The 15,480-nt window shown below is 47.9% G+C and overlaps 1 protein-coding gene across 8 annotated transcripts in view; it reads left to right on the top strand.

Annotated features, from left to right (window-relative positions):
- mef2cb (myocyte enhancer factor 2cb) overlaps nt 1-8,951 on the top strand; it is a 73,554-nt gene extending 64,603 nt beyond the window's left edge. For all 8 annotated transcript variants that reach the window (XM_080003580.1, XM_080003584.1, XM_080003583.1 and 5 more), the window contains 5 exons: nt 700-747; nt 5,381-5,553; nt 6,982-7,111; nt 7,556-7,691; nt 8,272-8,951. In XM_080003580.1, the coding sequence (XP_079859706.1) occupies nt 700-747; nt 5,381-5,553; nt 6,982-7,111; nt 7,556-7,691; nt 8,272-8,620 (836 nt within the window). In that variant the 3' untranslated portion in view covers nt 8,621-8,951. The remainder of the gene's footprint in view (nt 1-699; nt 748-5,380; nt 5,554-6,981; nt 7,112-7,555; nt 7,692-8,271) is intronic.
- Nucleotides 8,952-15,480: the final 6,529 nt, after the last annotated feature.

The following is a 15,480-nucleotide window of genomic DNA, read 5'->3' as shown; positions in this document are numbered from 1 at the left end:
TCTGCTGTAGTCACCCGTGATATTTTAGGAAACCCCATCGAAAGCATCTGAGGCCGAACCAATCCCATATTTTCACCTTACCAGACCGACTGCTTTATTTTAGGGATGGCGATGATCTAATATCCAGCCTTCAGAAAAAAAAAAAAGCCCTGATCCTGATTTACTGTGAGGTTCTGTACCGGGGGGGAGGGGTGTGTGTCCCTATGTATAGGCATTGAATTGCTGGTGACATAAGAAAATGAGTCCCACTGGTTTGTTATTGTTGTCCGGGGGCCTCCGTCCATCCCTCCAGTCTGCAGCCTGCTGCCCACACCCCCACCCTGTCATTACCACTGGATGCCGCCAGCACCAGAACAAACTAAATATGAGTTTTGGCGCTTGTGCCGGCCTCGCCAAAAACCCGCACATTTTCGGGGGCCCTCCCACTCTTCCGCCTCCCATGCCTTAAAAATAATAGTGTGTTGCTTTCCTTGGATGGAGCCGTCCACGTACGCCGTCGCTCGGGGCGTTAAGCTTTTCCCTTTCTCCGTTTTGTATAAGTGGACAAATCGAGGCGTTAGGACGAGGACATGTGATGACACGTGATGTGATGGGATGTGATGGGATGGGATGGGATGTGATGGGATGGGATGTGGGTGTGACAGGTTTCACCCCTGATGGTTCTCATCTATTTCTGCCTTCTTCTCTTTCATCTTTCAGGTGGCCTGATGGGTGCTGACCTCACCACTGGCGCAGGCACCAGTGCTGGTAAGAATGGCCTGCCCCTCTTCACACACACACACACACACACGCACGCACGCACGCACACACACACACACACACACACACACACACACAAATGCACAGTGCCCACTCACCCACTCCGGACCATAAAATGCATGACTAATAGTAACCCAAACCAAAGTGGAGATTCTGTCCATGATGTGTTGATGTTAGCGGTCTTGGAAATCATCTGGGAATGTTTGCCCAGCGCTGGGGCTGTGACACATCCTGCCTGGTTTGGGCTATAAAACAGTAGTACAAGTAGGGGGAAAAAGAAATAAAACTATATTACAGTGGATAGATTGACAGGCCGTCAGCAGCAGCGGCGCTGGCCCTGTGTGCTTTAATTGTTCTGCACCCTCTCTCTCTCTCTCTCTCTCTCTCTCTCTCTCTCTCTCTCTCTCTCTCCCCCCCTCATCCCCCTTTAACCTCTTGTCTTTCCGAACACGCTGCATTAATGTGACCCCGTAACCGCTGTTTGTTTCCATTACCCCCCGGGTCTCAAAGTAAACTGGGAACGACAACCCCCCTCGTTCCCCGTTTGGCCCGCGCTGTTTTGCCGCATAAACTCTTTATGCGGGCTAACTGCTATCATATGTCTGCAGCAAAATTAATTAAATGTTTTCGCGAGCGCACCGCGCCGTAATGACTGTGTGGAAAACGCGGCGGCCCGTGCTCTGAGAAACACGTGTGTGTGATCATGCGCGCGTTAGCGTCTGAGGATCATCCGGCAGTTTTTTTTTTTTTGTTTCAGGCCGCCTTTCAGAAAAAATATTTTACAACCCCGGAGTACAGTGTGGTGTGTATAAAGAGCCGGGATGGGTCGGGGAGGGAGGGGTCGGGGGATCAGTGGGGCACAGCTGGGCAGCCCTGTCTGGCCCCCAAGGCTTCCCCCGGGGTCACTGCCTGGTTCCTCTGCTCACACACACACACACACACACACACACACACACACACACACACACACACACACACACACATAGAGGGCCCAGTTGTTGTGGCGTGCGTTGGGTCGGTGGCGTGCTGCAGAGCACACTTCAAATGTAGCCTTTGTGTTGCCACGGCGACGGAACAGAGGGCGCACTGTTAGAGCGCTACGTCGCTCAGCGGTAGCGGCGAAAAACACGATGTGGCGAGAGAGTCATGTGGGAGCTAAAAGATCCCATTCAAGGGTCTTAAATCTAGATGGGGAGAGAAAGAGTGTGTGTGTGTGTGTATGTGTGTGTGCGTGCGTGCGTGCGTGCGTGCGTGCGTGCGCGTAGGGGGGGTATCCCGGTGATGAATATGCAGGCCGGGTGGAAGCGTGGTGTGCAGGGGTGAAACAGTGGGAGACACAGATGGAAGTGTTCTGTGAAGTTGGTCAGCCATTTTAACGACGCTCCTCTCAGTGACTCAACGTGAGGCGGCGCACCGATGGTACTTTCCGCTTTGCTGTTCCTCTTTGGCTCAGAACCTACTTTGATTAGATATTCCTGCGCAGCGTTGTGACTGACTTTATTCCACGTGGGTTGAAGGCCTCCTCCAGCCTGATCCATCCAACGCTTTGCCCTTAAGGTGCCTCTAACCGGGAAAACGGGGCTGGGATAAGCCAGAAAATGTCTGAGCTTAGAGGGACCCCGTCGCAAACAAAAGCCCATCCTCAACAACTCGAGGTTGTCCACGGCAACCGAAGAAGATTCCACGCGAGCGTTTGATAATAGACTCGTCCACAAAAGCCTGTCGTCGCTCGGTCGCAAAGAGGCACGACGAGTGTGAAGGGACGCTTGAATTTCACGGTGAGCGGGCGGGCCGGCGCGCGTGATCACACCTCGCCCTCCGCCCAAACACCATCTTAACAGCCCTCGGATTTAAAAAAATAAAATAAATGAAATGGACGGACGTAGAGGACGGAGGAGTTCGAGGGGGGCGAGAGGGGCGGGGCGGGCTGAGCCGGTCGCAGGGCCCGGCTCGTGAGCGCCACCTCCCACCTCCGTCCGCGCGCTCGTTCCGTTGACGAGCCGCTCCGGTCTCCTCTGGGCTTCCTCCCGTGTCGGTCAAACGCCGAGGCGAGGGCCAGAACATGCCTCGGCTCCGAACCGAGCCCCCCTTGTTGCCTGTAAACCTTTGTAAGCTCCCCCCTTTTTCGCTCCGCCTCCAAAACGCCTTTTCGACACGGCGGCGGCGGCGGGAGTGTGACCCCCCTCAACATCCAACACATTGGCAAAAACCGCAACGGAAGCGTGTGCGCGCATGGGGGGAATGGAGCGGGATGCGCCTGTTAGACCACAACAGCGCATCAGAAATTTGTTCAGCAACAGTTGAATCCGCACGAGTTTAACCACACCGCTGTCCTTTCCAGCATGTGTGCGAGAGCGAGAGAGAGAGAGAGAGAGAGAGAGAGAGAGAGCGAGAGAGAGAGAGAGAGAGAAGGAGACAACAGAAAAACGAACAAAAGCGTACATCTGTTCGTGTGGCGCCAGGGCGTTGGAGCGTGTCGGGGTTTTTTTTTTGGGTTGTTATTTTTCCAAGCACCTGCACCATCCACTGTTGGCAGCGCTCGGTCGTATTGCGGCCCCTGGAGGTGGGGTTCTGCCCCCCGCCCGCTTTTGGCCTCGGTTCACCTCGGAGGCGAAGTCTCTCGGTTTATCTAAATCACAGATCAGAGATTGCTCCACACGCACGGTGGGGCCAAAATGAACCCCCCCCCCCCCCCCCCCCCCGCCCCCCTGTCAGGTGTCTGCGGCGTTCGTTTTGGTACTTCCTCAAAACTGCATCACCCACCAGAATCCAGCGTAAAAAAAAAAACAACTCAAAAAGAAACACGTGTTATCGTGTCTTTGGCCATTAAGCCCAGAACGCAGAATCTGAAGAAGAAGAACCACACGTGTAATTGCGCCGGCGTCACTTTCACCCGTCCTGCGGTCGGTCGTTGCCAGCTCTTGAAAAAAACCGGTGCTCCCGGCGGTGATGACAGTGATGCAGCGGCTAATTGACTGGACGGCAGCCGTCTCCACGGGGGTGGGGGGGCGGCGACGGGGGAGGCTCGCAGATGTCTCGGCGTTCGAGTCCGTGCCATCCTGAACAAACGCCGTTATTCGTGTCTCTCTCTTTTTTGATCGTCTATGTAGAAACACTGATGCGCTTCCTGCTGGGTTATTTGCTAAATGTATGTGTGAGTTTCGCACGCCGCACGCGCGCGCGTGTGTGTGTGTGTGTGTGTGTGCGCGCCCGCGTTGCCGTGTTTGCGATCTCATTCATTTATCTCCACATGCGCCCACTCTATCTTACAAAGGGGCCAACCATGAGATTGAGAGCGAGCGGCTGAAGAGGCAGCTGCCTCTTTGCTAATATGAGAGTAGCACTCGAGAAAATAGGGTCCATACAAAACACGCACGTGCGGCTACGTACGCGCGTGGCTTGCGCACGCTGCCGCGCCTCGTGGAGTGTTTCACGTCAAAAACACGCTCGTGTGGAACATACAGCCGGGCGCGCATAACATCCAGCAGAACAAGGATTCTTAGTTCTGAACATTCATCTTACACAAGCACTGCATCATGCATGCCGGTAGAGGCACACACACACACACACACACACACACCCACACACACACACACTCTCACACACACACACACACACACACACACACACACATACACACGCCACCAGCGGCACACACTGTTTTTCTCCCTCTTTCTGTCAGACGGACTCATTTTCTCCCCACCGCTAGCGGTCGTTTACTCTTCAGATTGTTCAAAATTGAGCTTTCGAGACTTTTCATTTCCAAACAACAAAAAACCTCGCTCTCAAATTAAACAAAGATCAGCGAGGGAAATTGCCCAGGAAGACATCTGCGACTCATTTTCCCCCGGAGTATATGATTAGGAAATTCATTTATGTCTAACGTATAATTCCTGCTCGTCTTTCAAGTGGGAAGGTCTACACACTGCCCTGTGTTCTACCCCTCGCCGGAGGAAAAGGAGGGCTGGAGGGGGTGGAGGGGGGGCGGAGGAGGGGCGGGGTGGGGTTGGGGTGGGGTTGGGGAGGGGTGGGGTGGGGGGGCGGCCTGCGGGATTGGATTAGAAACAAAGACGCACGGCTGCTCGCGAAGGCTCCTTCGATCTCGGCTGTTTGGTGGCAGATCGGTGCCCCCGACTGGTTCCGTGAGCCCCGGGTGCTCGCTCCGCTCGGTCCTCCGCAGCCAATGGGACGGAGGATCCGGCGGCCACGCCGCTCCCCCCCCCCCCCCCCCCCCCCAAAAAAAAATGGGGCCTTTGTCTGACAGGAACCGCACATGTGTTTAGCTCTGATTGACAAATTACGGGTCCCATCCCTCTGCGGCCCGGCTCCCCGTAATTAGATGTTTGTACACGATTCGCTGGCTGTCGCAGGGAGAGCATCGCGCCCCAAACCGTCGCGGCGACGGAGGCGGAGGAGGGGGAGGAGGGGGAGGCTCCTCTCCGCCGACGTTTCCCGCGTCGGGCGCGGGGGGGGTTTGCCGTCCGTCGGACGCGTTCTCCGCACGGGCCCGCACCTTCTGGTCAAAGGTCCGGACGCCTTAGAACTGGGGCGCCGGGGCGCCGAGAACCATGAGAAAACGGCCTCTTTCACCGTCCGTCTCCTTTCCCCCCCCGCCCCGCAGGAAACGGATACGGGAACCACCGCAACTCCCCCGGTCTGCTGGTGTCTCCGGGCGGCATGAACAAGAACATGCAGGCCAAGTCGCCCCCGCCCATGAACCTGGGCATGAACAGCCGCAAGCCCGACCTCCGCGTGCTCATCCCGCCCGGCGCCAAGAACAACATGCCGTCCATCGTGAGTAAAGCCCCTCCCGCCCCCGTCGGAACCTTCCTTCCCCTCTATCCCTCCCTCCCTCCCTCCCTCCCTCCCTCCCTGGTCATTTCTCCCCTAGGTCTCTTCCTGTTGCTCATTTCCTTTGATGCCTCTCCGCCTCGCTTTCATCTCCGTCAATTTAATTTGGGCTGAACAAGGTTATGCTTGTGACAATCTTGATTTTTAGGTACATCCTTTATTTTTTTTTGCGTGCTTCATAAAGCCTACCAATTCACGCGTGTGTGTGTGTGTGTGTGTGTGTGTGTGTGTGTGTGTGTGTGTGTGTGTGTGTGTGTGTGTGTGTGTGTGTGTGTGTGTGTGTGTGTGTGTGTGTGTGTGTGTGTGTGTGTGTGTGTGTGTGTGTGTGTGTGTGTGTGCCTGTATTATTTCGTTGCAACCCCGTGTCTTTTTTGCGTGTTGGTTTTGTTTTGATTTCTTAGCGGGGAAGCGCTAAGTCAGTCGTTAGTGTGGTAGCGCCACGTCGTCAGTGTGCTCTTGCCAAGTTGGTTCTGTTTTTACTGCGCTCGATCGCATAGCAGCTCCGTCTCTAGATCCACCCTTAGTTACCACTCCCGCCCAAATATCGCTCACTAATTAAATGTGTCACCCTCCCCCTTTTTAATGCCATCAGTCTGAGGACGTTGATCTGCTATTGGTAAGTCAGACTGCTGCTCAAATTTCGCCACCCAGACAGGCAACCCCCGGTTGATTCATGTCCTATTTTATGGTTGTTTCCAAATGCCACTAAGAGTCGAAAACAGCCGCTGACTTGGCCCCGTGGTGCCGTGTTGCTGCTGGAGGCCCCTGGTCTTTCCTCCAAAAAATGTTTTGTGAAGACTCGGGGGGCCACCCAGTGGTGGGTTGGAGTAGCTGCACCCTGGCCTCCTTTCCACCTCCACCCCATCCTGCCAGCACCTATATTTCTAACTCCTCCCCCCCCCCCGTCCCTCCTGTCTCCTCGTCTCCTCCTTTGTGCGCGAGTCTGGGGCGCTGCAAAGCACACCGCCGCTCAGCTTTTATTACTGAGAATCCACACGCGAAAGGCAACAAAAAGAAAACACTTTCATATTACATCAAACCGCCATCATTTTCTGCCAAACCCCGGCTCCCGCCTCAGTTAAAGTGCCTCTCCCTTGCTGTACCCGTTCTGTGTTGCCGTGGAGACCGACAGGGTTACTATAGCGACAGCGGGCCCTCAGAAGGGGGCGGTAAATGATGGGGTTGGCAGGGTTGAGCCTCTCCCGTGTCATGCGTTCTCCTAGCGTAGGTAGAGGAGGGGAAAGATAAAATACATGACAAATATCAAACAAAAAACGATTTTCGATGAATATGTATGATTTTATGTACTCTTGTTTTCTGACCCTTCTCATCCATTTGACTGTGCCTGTGTCTCTTCCTCTCAATTCACAGAACCAGAGAATAAACAACTCCCAGTCTGCCCAGTCTTTGGCCACCCCAGTGGTATCAGTAGCGACCCCCACCTTGCCAGGGCAAGGCATGGGGGGTTACCCATCTGCCATCTCCACTTCCTACGGTACTGGTAAGCACCGCAGTGTCTACACAGTCATTACAAGTGTAAAATGGAATAAATTTTATATACTGACTGAATGTAATGTGTCTAATCCTTGTGCCCAATATTGTGCCTACAGAGCTTATTAATTTTTTGTTTTTGTTTTTTACATCATTTTTTTTTTACTTTTTCTTTTGTTTTATATAAATGTGCTCATGTGATGTAAAGCCTAAAAGTGTACTCAGTTCACCTTACTTAAATATACCAGTCGATAGGGTACTTCTCACCTCTCTTAACGATTAATCAAGTGTAGTGCAATACTGTACCAGCAGAGGCTGCTATTGTAACACGTTACATTTGCCTCGGGACGAAAAGCATGAGCAACAAAGTGACATAATATGCATAACAGCATATAACCTACAAAACATGTCTCTCTCTCTCTCTCTCTCTCTCTCTCTCTCTCTCCCTATGCAGAATATTCTTTGAACAGCGCAGACTTGTCCTCCCTGTCCGGCTTCAACAGCGGCAGCTCCCTTCACCTCGGCTCCATGAGCGGCTGGCAGCAGCAGCACATCCAGAACATGCAGCACTCGGCCCTCGGACAGCTGGGGTGAGTCCCACTTTACCGGCGGTTGCGACGGGTCTTTATATTTGAAAACATCCTTCAATCCTTCAACACGCCTTCCCCGCGTCATGAAGAGGTGCACAAGACACATTGTGAGGACATGAAGTTGCGGCCGCGGACATGTAAAAAGTAAAATGATTAGAGTTGTCCACATCTCTTGCAAAGTCTCAAGAGAAAGGCTCAATGTTTAGAAATCAATTGCTTCATTACAAGGTGTGTGTGTGTGTGTGTGTGTGTGTGTGTGTGTGTGTGTGTGTGTGTGTGTTTGTGCGTGTGTGCGTGTGTGTGTGTCTGTGTGTGTTAAAAGGTAGAACCATGACACACTCTGTGACGGACTGTTAGGGTGTGCGAGTTCTTGGGTGTAAGCACCAGCCCTGCATTACCTGTTCACAACCACTTGTTTCGATGTCTGATTATGTCTATGTGTGTGTGTGTGTGTGTGTGTGTGTGTGTGTGCACATAGTATATTAGCGTGTGTGTCTGTGTAAGAGAGACTTTAAAGCAGCACTTTGCCTCGTGTCCTGTATCTCTGTAACCCCTCTGCGTCTCCTTTTCCTTCCTACAGAAATTGCTCTAGCTCCCACTTATGTCAGGGTTCAAACCTCTCCCTGCCCTCTGCTCAAAGCCTGCACATCAAGTCCGAACCTGTCTCTCCTCCTAGAGATCGCACCAGCAGCACGCCGGGGGGCTACGGCGGGGTGCCGCCGCCGCCCCACAACCCGTCGTCCCGCCAGGACTCGGGGCGCTCCCCCGTCGACAGCCTGAGCAGCTGCAGCAGCTCCCACGAGGGCAGCGACCGCGACGAGCACAGGAACGAGTTCCACTCGCCCCTGGGACTGGTGCGGCCCACCATGGATGAGCGCGAGAGCCCCTCCATCAAGCGGGTGCGCCTGTCCGAGGGATGGGCCACATGATGGCGCTCCGCCCCGGGCCCCCCTCCTCCGGCGGAGCCCAGAGTCCACCCCTTGCCCCCGCCCCCACCCCGCTCCCTCACCACCCTCACCCGCCCAGATCACCCACCTCGCCTCCGAACCCACCGCAGCCCCTCTCCTCCATCTCTCTATCGCTGGACGGGGTAAAAAAGGATCGTCCTCTCCTCAGATCTATAAGTGATGTTTCTCTTTGTTTATTTTATTTTTATTTTTGCCGAGTGTGTGTGTGCTATACATATAACATTATGTAAACCAGTGGGGTGTTATAAAAAAGGGGGGTGGTTTGGGGCGGGTGGGCGTTGGTTGGGATAGAATCAGGGGATCATTTGTTCTTTTTTGGGGGGGGGGGGAGGGAAGGTAGGGGGGGGGGGGAACTATGCATACATTTTGTTGTGTGTTGATAAAAAAGAATCAAGTATGCATATATCTTTACACGTGTGTGTATCTGTACATATATGCATATCGACAAATAAACACAAAAAAAGTCAGGTACTCTGTTTTGTAAAAAAAAAAAAAAAAAAAGAGGAAAGTACATACAATTTGCCTCAGCGATATATATATATAACAGTGACTAGAGGAAAGGAAAAAAACGAGAGAGAAAGAGGAAAAAAAAAACAACAAAAAAAAACAAAACAAGTGTGTGTGTGTGTTGAGCAGAAGAACACCTTAGCACTTGAGTCGGAAACCGCCGGACGTCTGTACAGTGTCGGTTTCATCGCTATATTATTAAAACATTCTCCGCAAGTTCTTCTCCCCTCGCAAAGATATGTGTGTTACCATTAGATGATGTCATGTTGCAGGTTCAACGTATTTATGTAAATAGGAGGGTCGCGGCGGGGGGCGGGTGGGGTGGGGTTGGGATTTAAGGCTGGGGGGGGGGGGGGGGGGGGGGGCGGCGGCGGCGGCGGGGGTCGGGTGGGTGGGGAGGGTCTCGGGGCTCAAAAAGTTGCCAGACATTACAAAATTTATTTACTCAGTAAAAATGAAAAAGCTATTATGCAACATTTGAAGGATTGTACAGGTAAACGGGCGGGCGGAGCCTTTGATGGGCCGAGAGAGAGAGAGAGAGAGAGAGAGAGAGAGAGAGTGAGGACCACCCTTTGATCCGAGAGCTACGTTCATGTAAGCGAGGAAAAACTCTTGGTCTTCTATTAACTATTCAGTATTAAATAAACGAGATAAAAAAAAATGGAAAAAAAAAAAAAAAAACTGTACGATACACTTGCTTATATTTTCATATGAAAGGAATACAATGCAAAGCATTTTTGTGGCTTTTTGTAGTTTCTATAAGCCAGAATGTGTTTTTTGATAGCTTTGCTAAATAGGAGAGGGATAGTTCAACCCGAGGGGGAATTGAAAAAAGGGCTTTTGAGCTCGAAGCCATGACAACCAGACTGAGATCCAATGCTTTGCTGAACTGTTTTTCTCTTTGTAGAGGTTTGTTTTTAAACGTGTATTTCTAATTATATATAATAATGGTAATATTAAGAATCTTTAAAAAAAAAAAATCTGTGAAATTAACATGCTTGTGTATAGCTTTCTAATATATAAATATATATAATAACGATTTTTTTTTTTTTTGTTTGTTTGTTTTTTCTTAGTGGAGTTTGTATGTGCAGCCGCACATATCGTCTGGTTTGTTGAATTTTTTTTATTTTGTTTTGCTGTTCAGGGGATGTATTCAGTCGAAATCCTTATCAAGCCGGCGGGAAAGGCGTCGCCCCTGTTGGTGTAAAAATGAGGAAAGACGAGGAAAAAAAAAAAAAAAAAAAAGTGGACGTTGTTTGGACGCTGGAACTGGGGAGGGCACACACACACACACACACACGCACTCACACACACACACACCACTTGGACAGTGGTTCACAATCCATATCAACCTGCATTCACCTGCAATATTTTCACCTTAATTATGGACTTTAATGTGTTTTCTTTTGAAGATGTCACCTCAGCATTCATCACATTTTTGTTCCATTTTCTATCTTCAACACACACATTTTTCCTTCTACCCAGGACTTCCCACGTAGAGCCAGGGTTAGGATGCACAAAATCAATTTGGATTTTTTTATCATTAGATACATTCTTCGAAAGGATATGACTAAAAAAAAAAAAAAAAAACAATCGAACTCCGAACTGAATTCACACATCAGGACAGGTGACTCCTCACGTTCCATCCTTCCAGAACAGGGCTCCACGTTCATTTTTACTGAAAGTTCGCTGACGTTTCAAAAAACGAAATACTGATTGAGAGCGAAACGGGGTCCTTAAAAAACAAACAAAAAAAAATCAATCATGCTGGTCTGGGAGAAGCGTTGTTTTACTTTAGACGAAAGCTGTTTTTGATTTTTCTCTATTTTATTTTGATTTGATTTTTATTTTTTTTAATGATGATGAGACTAGCCACATATCTCTGCCTCCCAATCTGCTGTCACTTCCGTGTTATGGGGTTTCTATGTGCATATTTCATGCAGGTTCACTTTGTTGTTACTGTATACAGTCTGTGTATAGTCAGAATCAGGGGCAGAGCCTCTCAGTGTTTTCTCTCTCTCTCTCTCTCTCTCTCTCTCTCTCTCTCTCTCTCCCTCCCTCCCCTCCCTCCCTCCCTCCCTCTCTCTCTTTTTTTTTTAATACAATACAGAAGATTTAGGAATAATAAAAGAAAAAGAAAAAAGAAGGACAACAAAAAAAAAAATAAAAATCAAAAACATGATATTTCAGGCAGCATAATGTGTGGAGAAACCAAAGCCAGTGGCATTTTTTTTTTCTTTTTCTGTGTTGTAAACTTCAAGTTTTATTTTCACATTTCATTTATGGTTATTTGCAAAGCATTGAAAGAAAAAAAAAAAAAAAACAATAAAAATAATTTGCTCAAATGTACAATTCGTTTCACACTTCAATTTGATCGACTGTACAGGCTATTTATGATAAAAACAAAAAAAAAAATAGGGATGTATTTGTTTGATTTGGGTTTTTCTTTTTTGTTGTTGTTTGTTTTCACCATCCATCATTGCCATGGAAAAGCACAGGATGATGCTGACTTTGCATTGACATTTTAACAATACAATGTATATCTTACGATACATCACACACCGGTGATCACACCTGTATTGAAATAACACCGACTCCTCCCATTTGTTAGTGTCAAATACTTTTAATTTTGGAGATTATTCGATTTCATCAACCAAAGACCCTCTTGCTCATCTCATTTTTGTTTCCTTTTTTGTTTTCTTTCTCTTTTTTTTCCTTTTTCTTTTTTTTAGTACACATTGGGGCCGTTCTGACGTCATCGTCTGTTGAATCACTTGTTGCTCTGTGACGTTTTAACAGTTTCAATGGTGGTTCCTCCGGAATCTGAGCTCGGGGGTGTTTTTTTGGGGGGGGTGCGGGGGGGGGGTCTCAGACCTGTACAGCCATGTGTTCAAAAAAAACAAACATCCTAGAAGTTCAGGTGCAAACTTTTCACTTGTCAACAGTATGTTTTTTGGGTTCTTTCTTCCTTTATTTAAAGTGTATCCATGCGTTCAAAGAATGATTTTAATAAAAGGTTTCGATGACAGAAAATGATGAAGAAAAAAAAAAATTACAAAAAACGTCAATCTGTAGTGTATCAGATGTAGCTTGTATAAACCTTAAATTGAAGGGGGTTTGGATTTAAAAGTTTGGGGGGGATTTCTTTCTTTTTTTGGAGGGGGGGGGGTGCAAGAACGGCTTTCAGCGGCATAAGCTGGACTTTGTCGCCACTTGAGGCTAAAAGATGTTAATGTTATTAAATTCAACTCACATCTGTGTAACTCAAGGGACTGGATTCAGCTGTATGTGTAGTGGAGAAACCTATGGGATGGAATTAAAATAAGTCTCCTCTGCCCGAGCTGGGGGGGGGAAGAAAAAAAGAAAACAACCAAAAAAAAAAAAAAAAAAAAGGTTATTTGTATTTTGCAGAGATTTCAGTAAAGTTACTGGATTTCTTAGTTACCCAGACGTGGCTTCGTGTGCTTTCATTGTGTTTGGACTGTGTATCTGTGTGTGCACTTTTTAACACCAATCCTGACAATGCTCACAGCGTGACTCGGTGGAAATCATCTACCAAAAAAAACAACTTTTTTTTTTACATTTTCCACGAATGAAAGGTCATGAAAAAAAAAAAAACACAGTGCAAGACCATTTCAACACTTAAAATAATGGAAAAAGCACCTTCTCCCTGATATTCTTCTGCTTTCTATCCACTTGCATCAAACCAAATGGGACCTCAGGTCATAATCACCCATTTGGACATTTATGTGACATTCAAATAATAATATTTAGTCCTCACTCTGTCATACATTACAATTTGAAACATCAATCATAAATTTAATGTTTCTATGAAAATCATAAAAGACAATTAAGACACAATAACGTTTTGCTTTGACTGTAATACGTTAAAGGCCTATAGGACTTAAGCGTTTCAGGAGATAGAAACAAATATTGTCAGCAATAATTGGTTGATTTTATGGAAAAACTCAGCTTCAAATCAACCACAAATAAGTGTTTTGTAAGAAACGTGTGCTTTTGAATAACAACGGTTCAGCACTTGCCGCAAAACGTGCGACGGAACGATGCAGAATCCACCTGAAGGGACTTTTTGACTTTGATTTATTCCAATTTCGCCTCCAAACGGTTGCTAATGACAGCTGCGGTGTGCAAACCACATTTACTTTCCCCAACCCAACTCGTCCGCCGTCCACAACGCCTGCTGTCTTATTTGCATGGTGCGAGGCCGGTCACATTGCACCGGGTCATTTTCATCCTCGTCCTCACAACTCAACATTTGCATCGCATTTCCCCACATCCGTGATAAAAAAAAACAAACAAACAAAAAAACGCATCTCTGCACCGGATGAAAGTTAAGACGCGGGGGGGGGGGGGGGTGCACTCCCTGCCTCCATTCCCATTCCCTCTCCTGGATTATTACACGCGGGGGGGGGGGGGGGGGGGGGCACATCATTTAAATCACTTGTTCGAACGAAATGTGTTGATTCGATAGGATTTCATTTCTCCCCAAATGTTTGCCCGACCACTGTTAGTCTTATATCATTAGCGTCCGAGGGAATAGAAATATCGCCTTCGTTTCGCAGAAAATGTTAATTGGTCTCCACCTTTAGAATTAAAACGCTCCGTGTGGTGATTATTCATCTGGGGGGGGGGGGTAATGAGAAAGTAGGGTCGAGGTTTTTGTGTCGACAGTTCCGATTTCGCGTTACCAAAAAAAAAACCTTATTATTCCAAACCAGTATTCCTTCCGTGGAAACCTGCTGGAATAAGAACGAACCAGCTGAACGATGTTGTGAAACGTGCGTGGATCTCGCACGAGTGACGCTGCGTTGTTGGGTTTTCATGGTTTGTCTGGACTCACCTTCATCGCTGAGGGTCTTGAACGAAGGATCCAATTTCAACTGTCATTTTCATAGCGTTTCAATTGTATTCCTAATGCTATCGCATCCGTGCTCGGGGGTGAGGGAGGCCTGGTCGGATCCGTTGCGTTGCACTGACCCATTACAATAAAATGACCCCGACAACACTGCTGAGACAAAACCAGAAGAAGAGAAAAAAAAAAAAGACCCGAGAGAGTTCTTCTCTCTCTGAGGGCCGTGATTGTCTAATTGTGATTCGAAAGGAATGGAGATGGATGCAGATATCCGGATATTTCGATATGTTTGCACTCCGACTGTTATTTGATGAATAAGCTGCTGGGGTGACCTATAAAAAAATGTAAATAACCAACCGCTTGTAAATCAATACATGATATAAATTGAACATGATTTGTTCGTTCCTTAACAAAATGCAATATATGCGAGTTTGAACCGTTGTAAACCAAGCAAAAGAGAACTTCGGTTGAATTAGAAAGAGCCCCGGCGTTCAAATCAAAACCCACAACAATGTCACATAAAAATCAACAACAGATAAAAAAAAAAAGGGAAACTGTGCCCAATTGATGGTGACGGTATAGTGATTTTGGACAGTGTGGTCTGTTAAGGAATTACCCAAGCAATTAGGTGACGATCATCACCATCAAAACACATTCATCCACCGCCATGTGTGCCACTCCGGGGTCCCTGGGATGAAGCCACGGTCCTTATTGAAGCCTGTGCACATGAACGTTTCCCAATTTCAATTGTTTCCCATCACAATCCGTCGGCCTTCAGTGGCTCTATTGGGGCTCATTCCACACAATGAGCGCTAGATGGCAGCATTCCTGCATCTAGTGGAGATACACCACTCCCCCCCCCCCCCCCCCCCCACCCCCCCACTCCCATAATAATACGGACCGCTCGAAATGAATGGTTCTAAATAACAATCTGGTTTTTTTTATCTCTCTCTCTCTCTCTCTCTATTTCTGGTGAACGTCGGTGGATAAATTGTGCTTTGTAAAATAGAATCATTTGGGGAAATTACTATCAGTACAATTCAGTATTTAGGTATATTAGCCACAACAACAACAACAACAACAACAACAACAATAATAATAATATTTATAATAATAATAATAATAATAATAATAATAATAATAATAATAATAATTCAGACCTACATCTGCATCACCATTGTCTTGTAAACGATATAACCTTTGGGCTTGGTGTTCGTCGCTGACATTGTTATAAGAGAGCGCAGTGACCACCCAATGCAACGCCATGGGTGAGTGTAAAGGGCATGGCGTTGTCTCAATTATTTCAATGTGAAATCTGTTGGAAAAGTTGAGATGTACACGCATTTCAAACTTTGACACACATGTTTCTATAAACGGGTGCCCGTCTCTTTTGTGTAGACGATGGTATCGTTACTGAAAGCCCTTTGGAACTCAAGTTTCC

Source organism: Zeus faber (assembly GCF_960531495.2).
Source record: "Zeus faber genome assembly, chromosome: 7".
Taxonomy (NCBI): domain Eukaryota; kingdom Metazoa; phylum Chordata; class Actinopteri; order Zeiformes; family Zeidae; genus Zeus; species Zeus faber.
The sequence above is the reverse complement of the archived record's forward strand: the minus strand, read 5'-3'. Positions and strand labels throughout refer to the sequence as shown.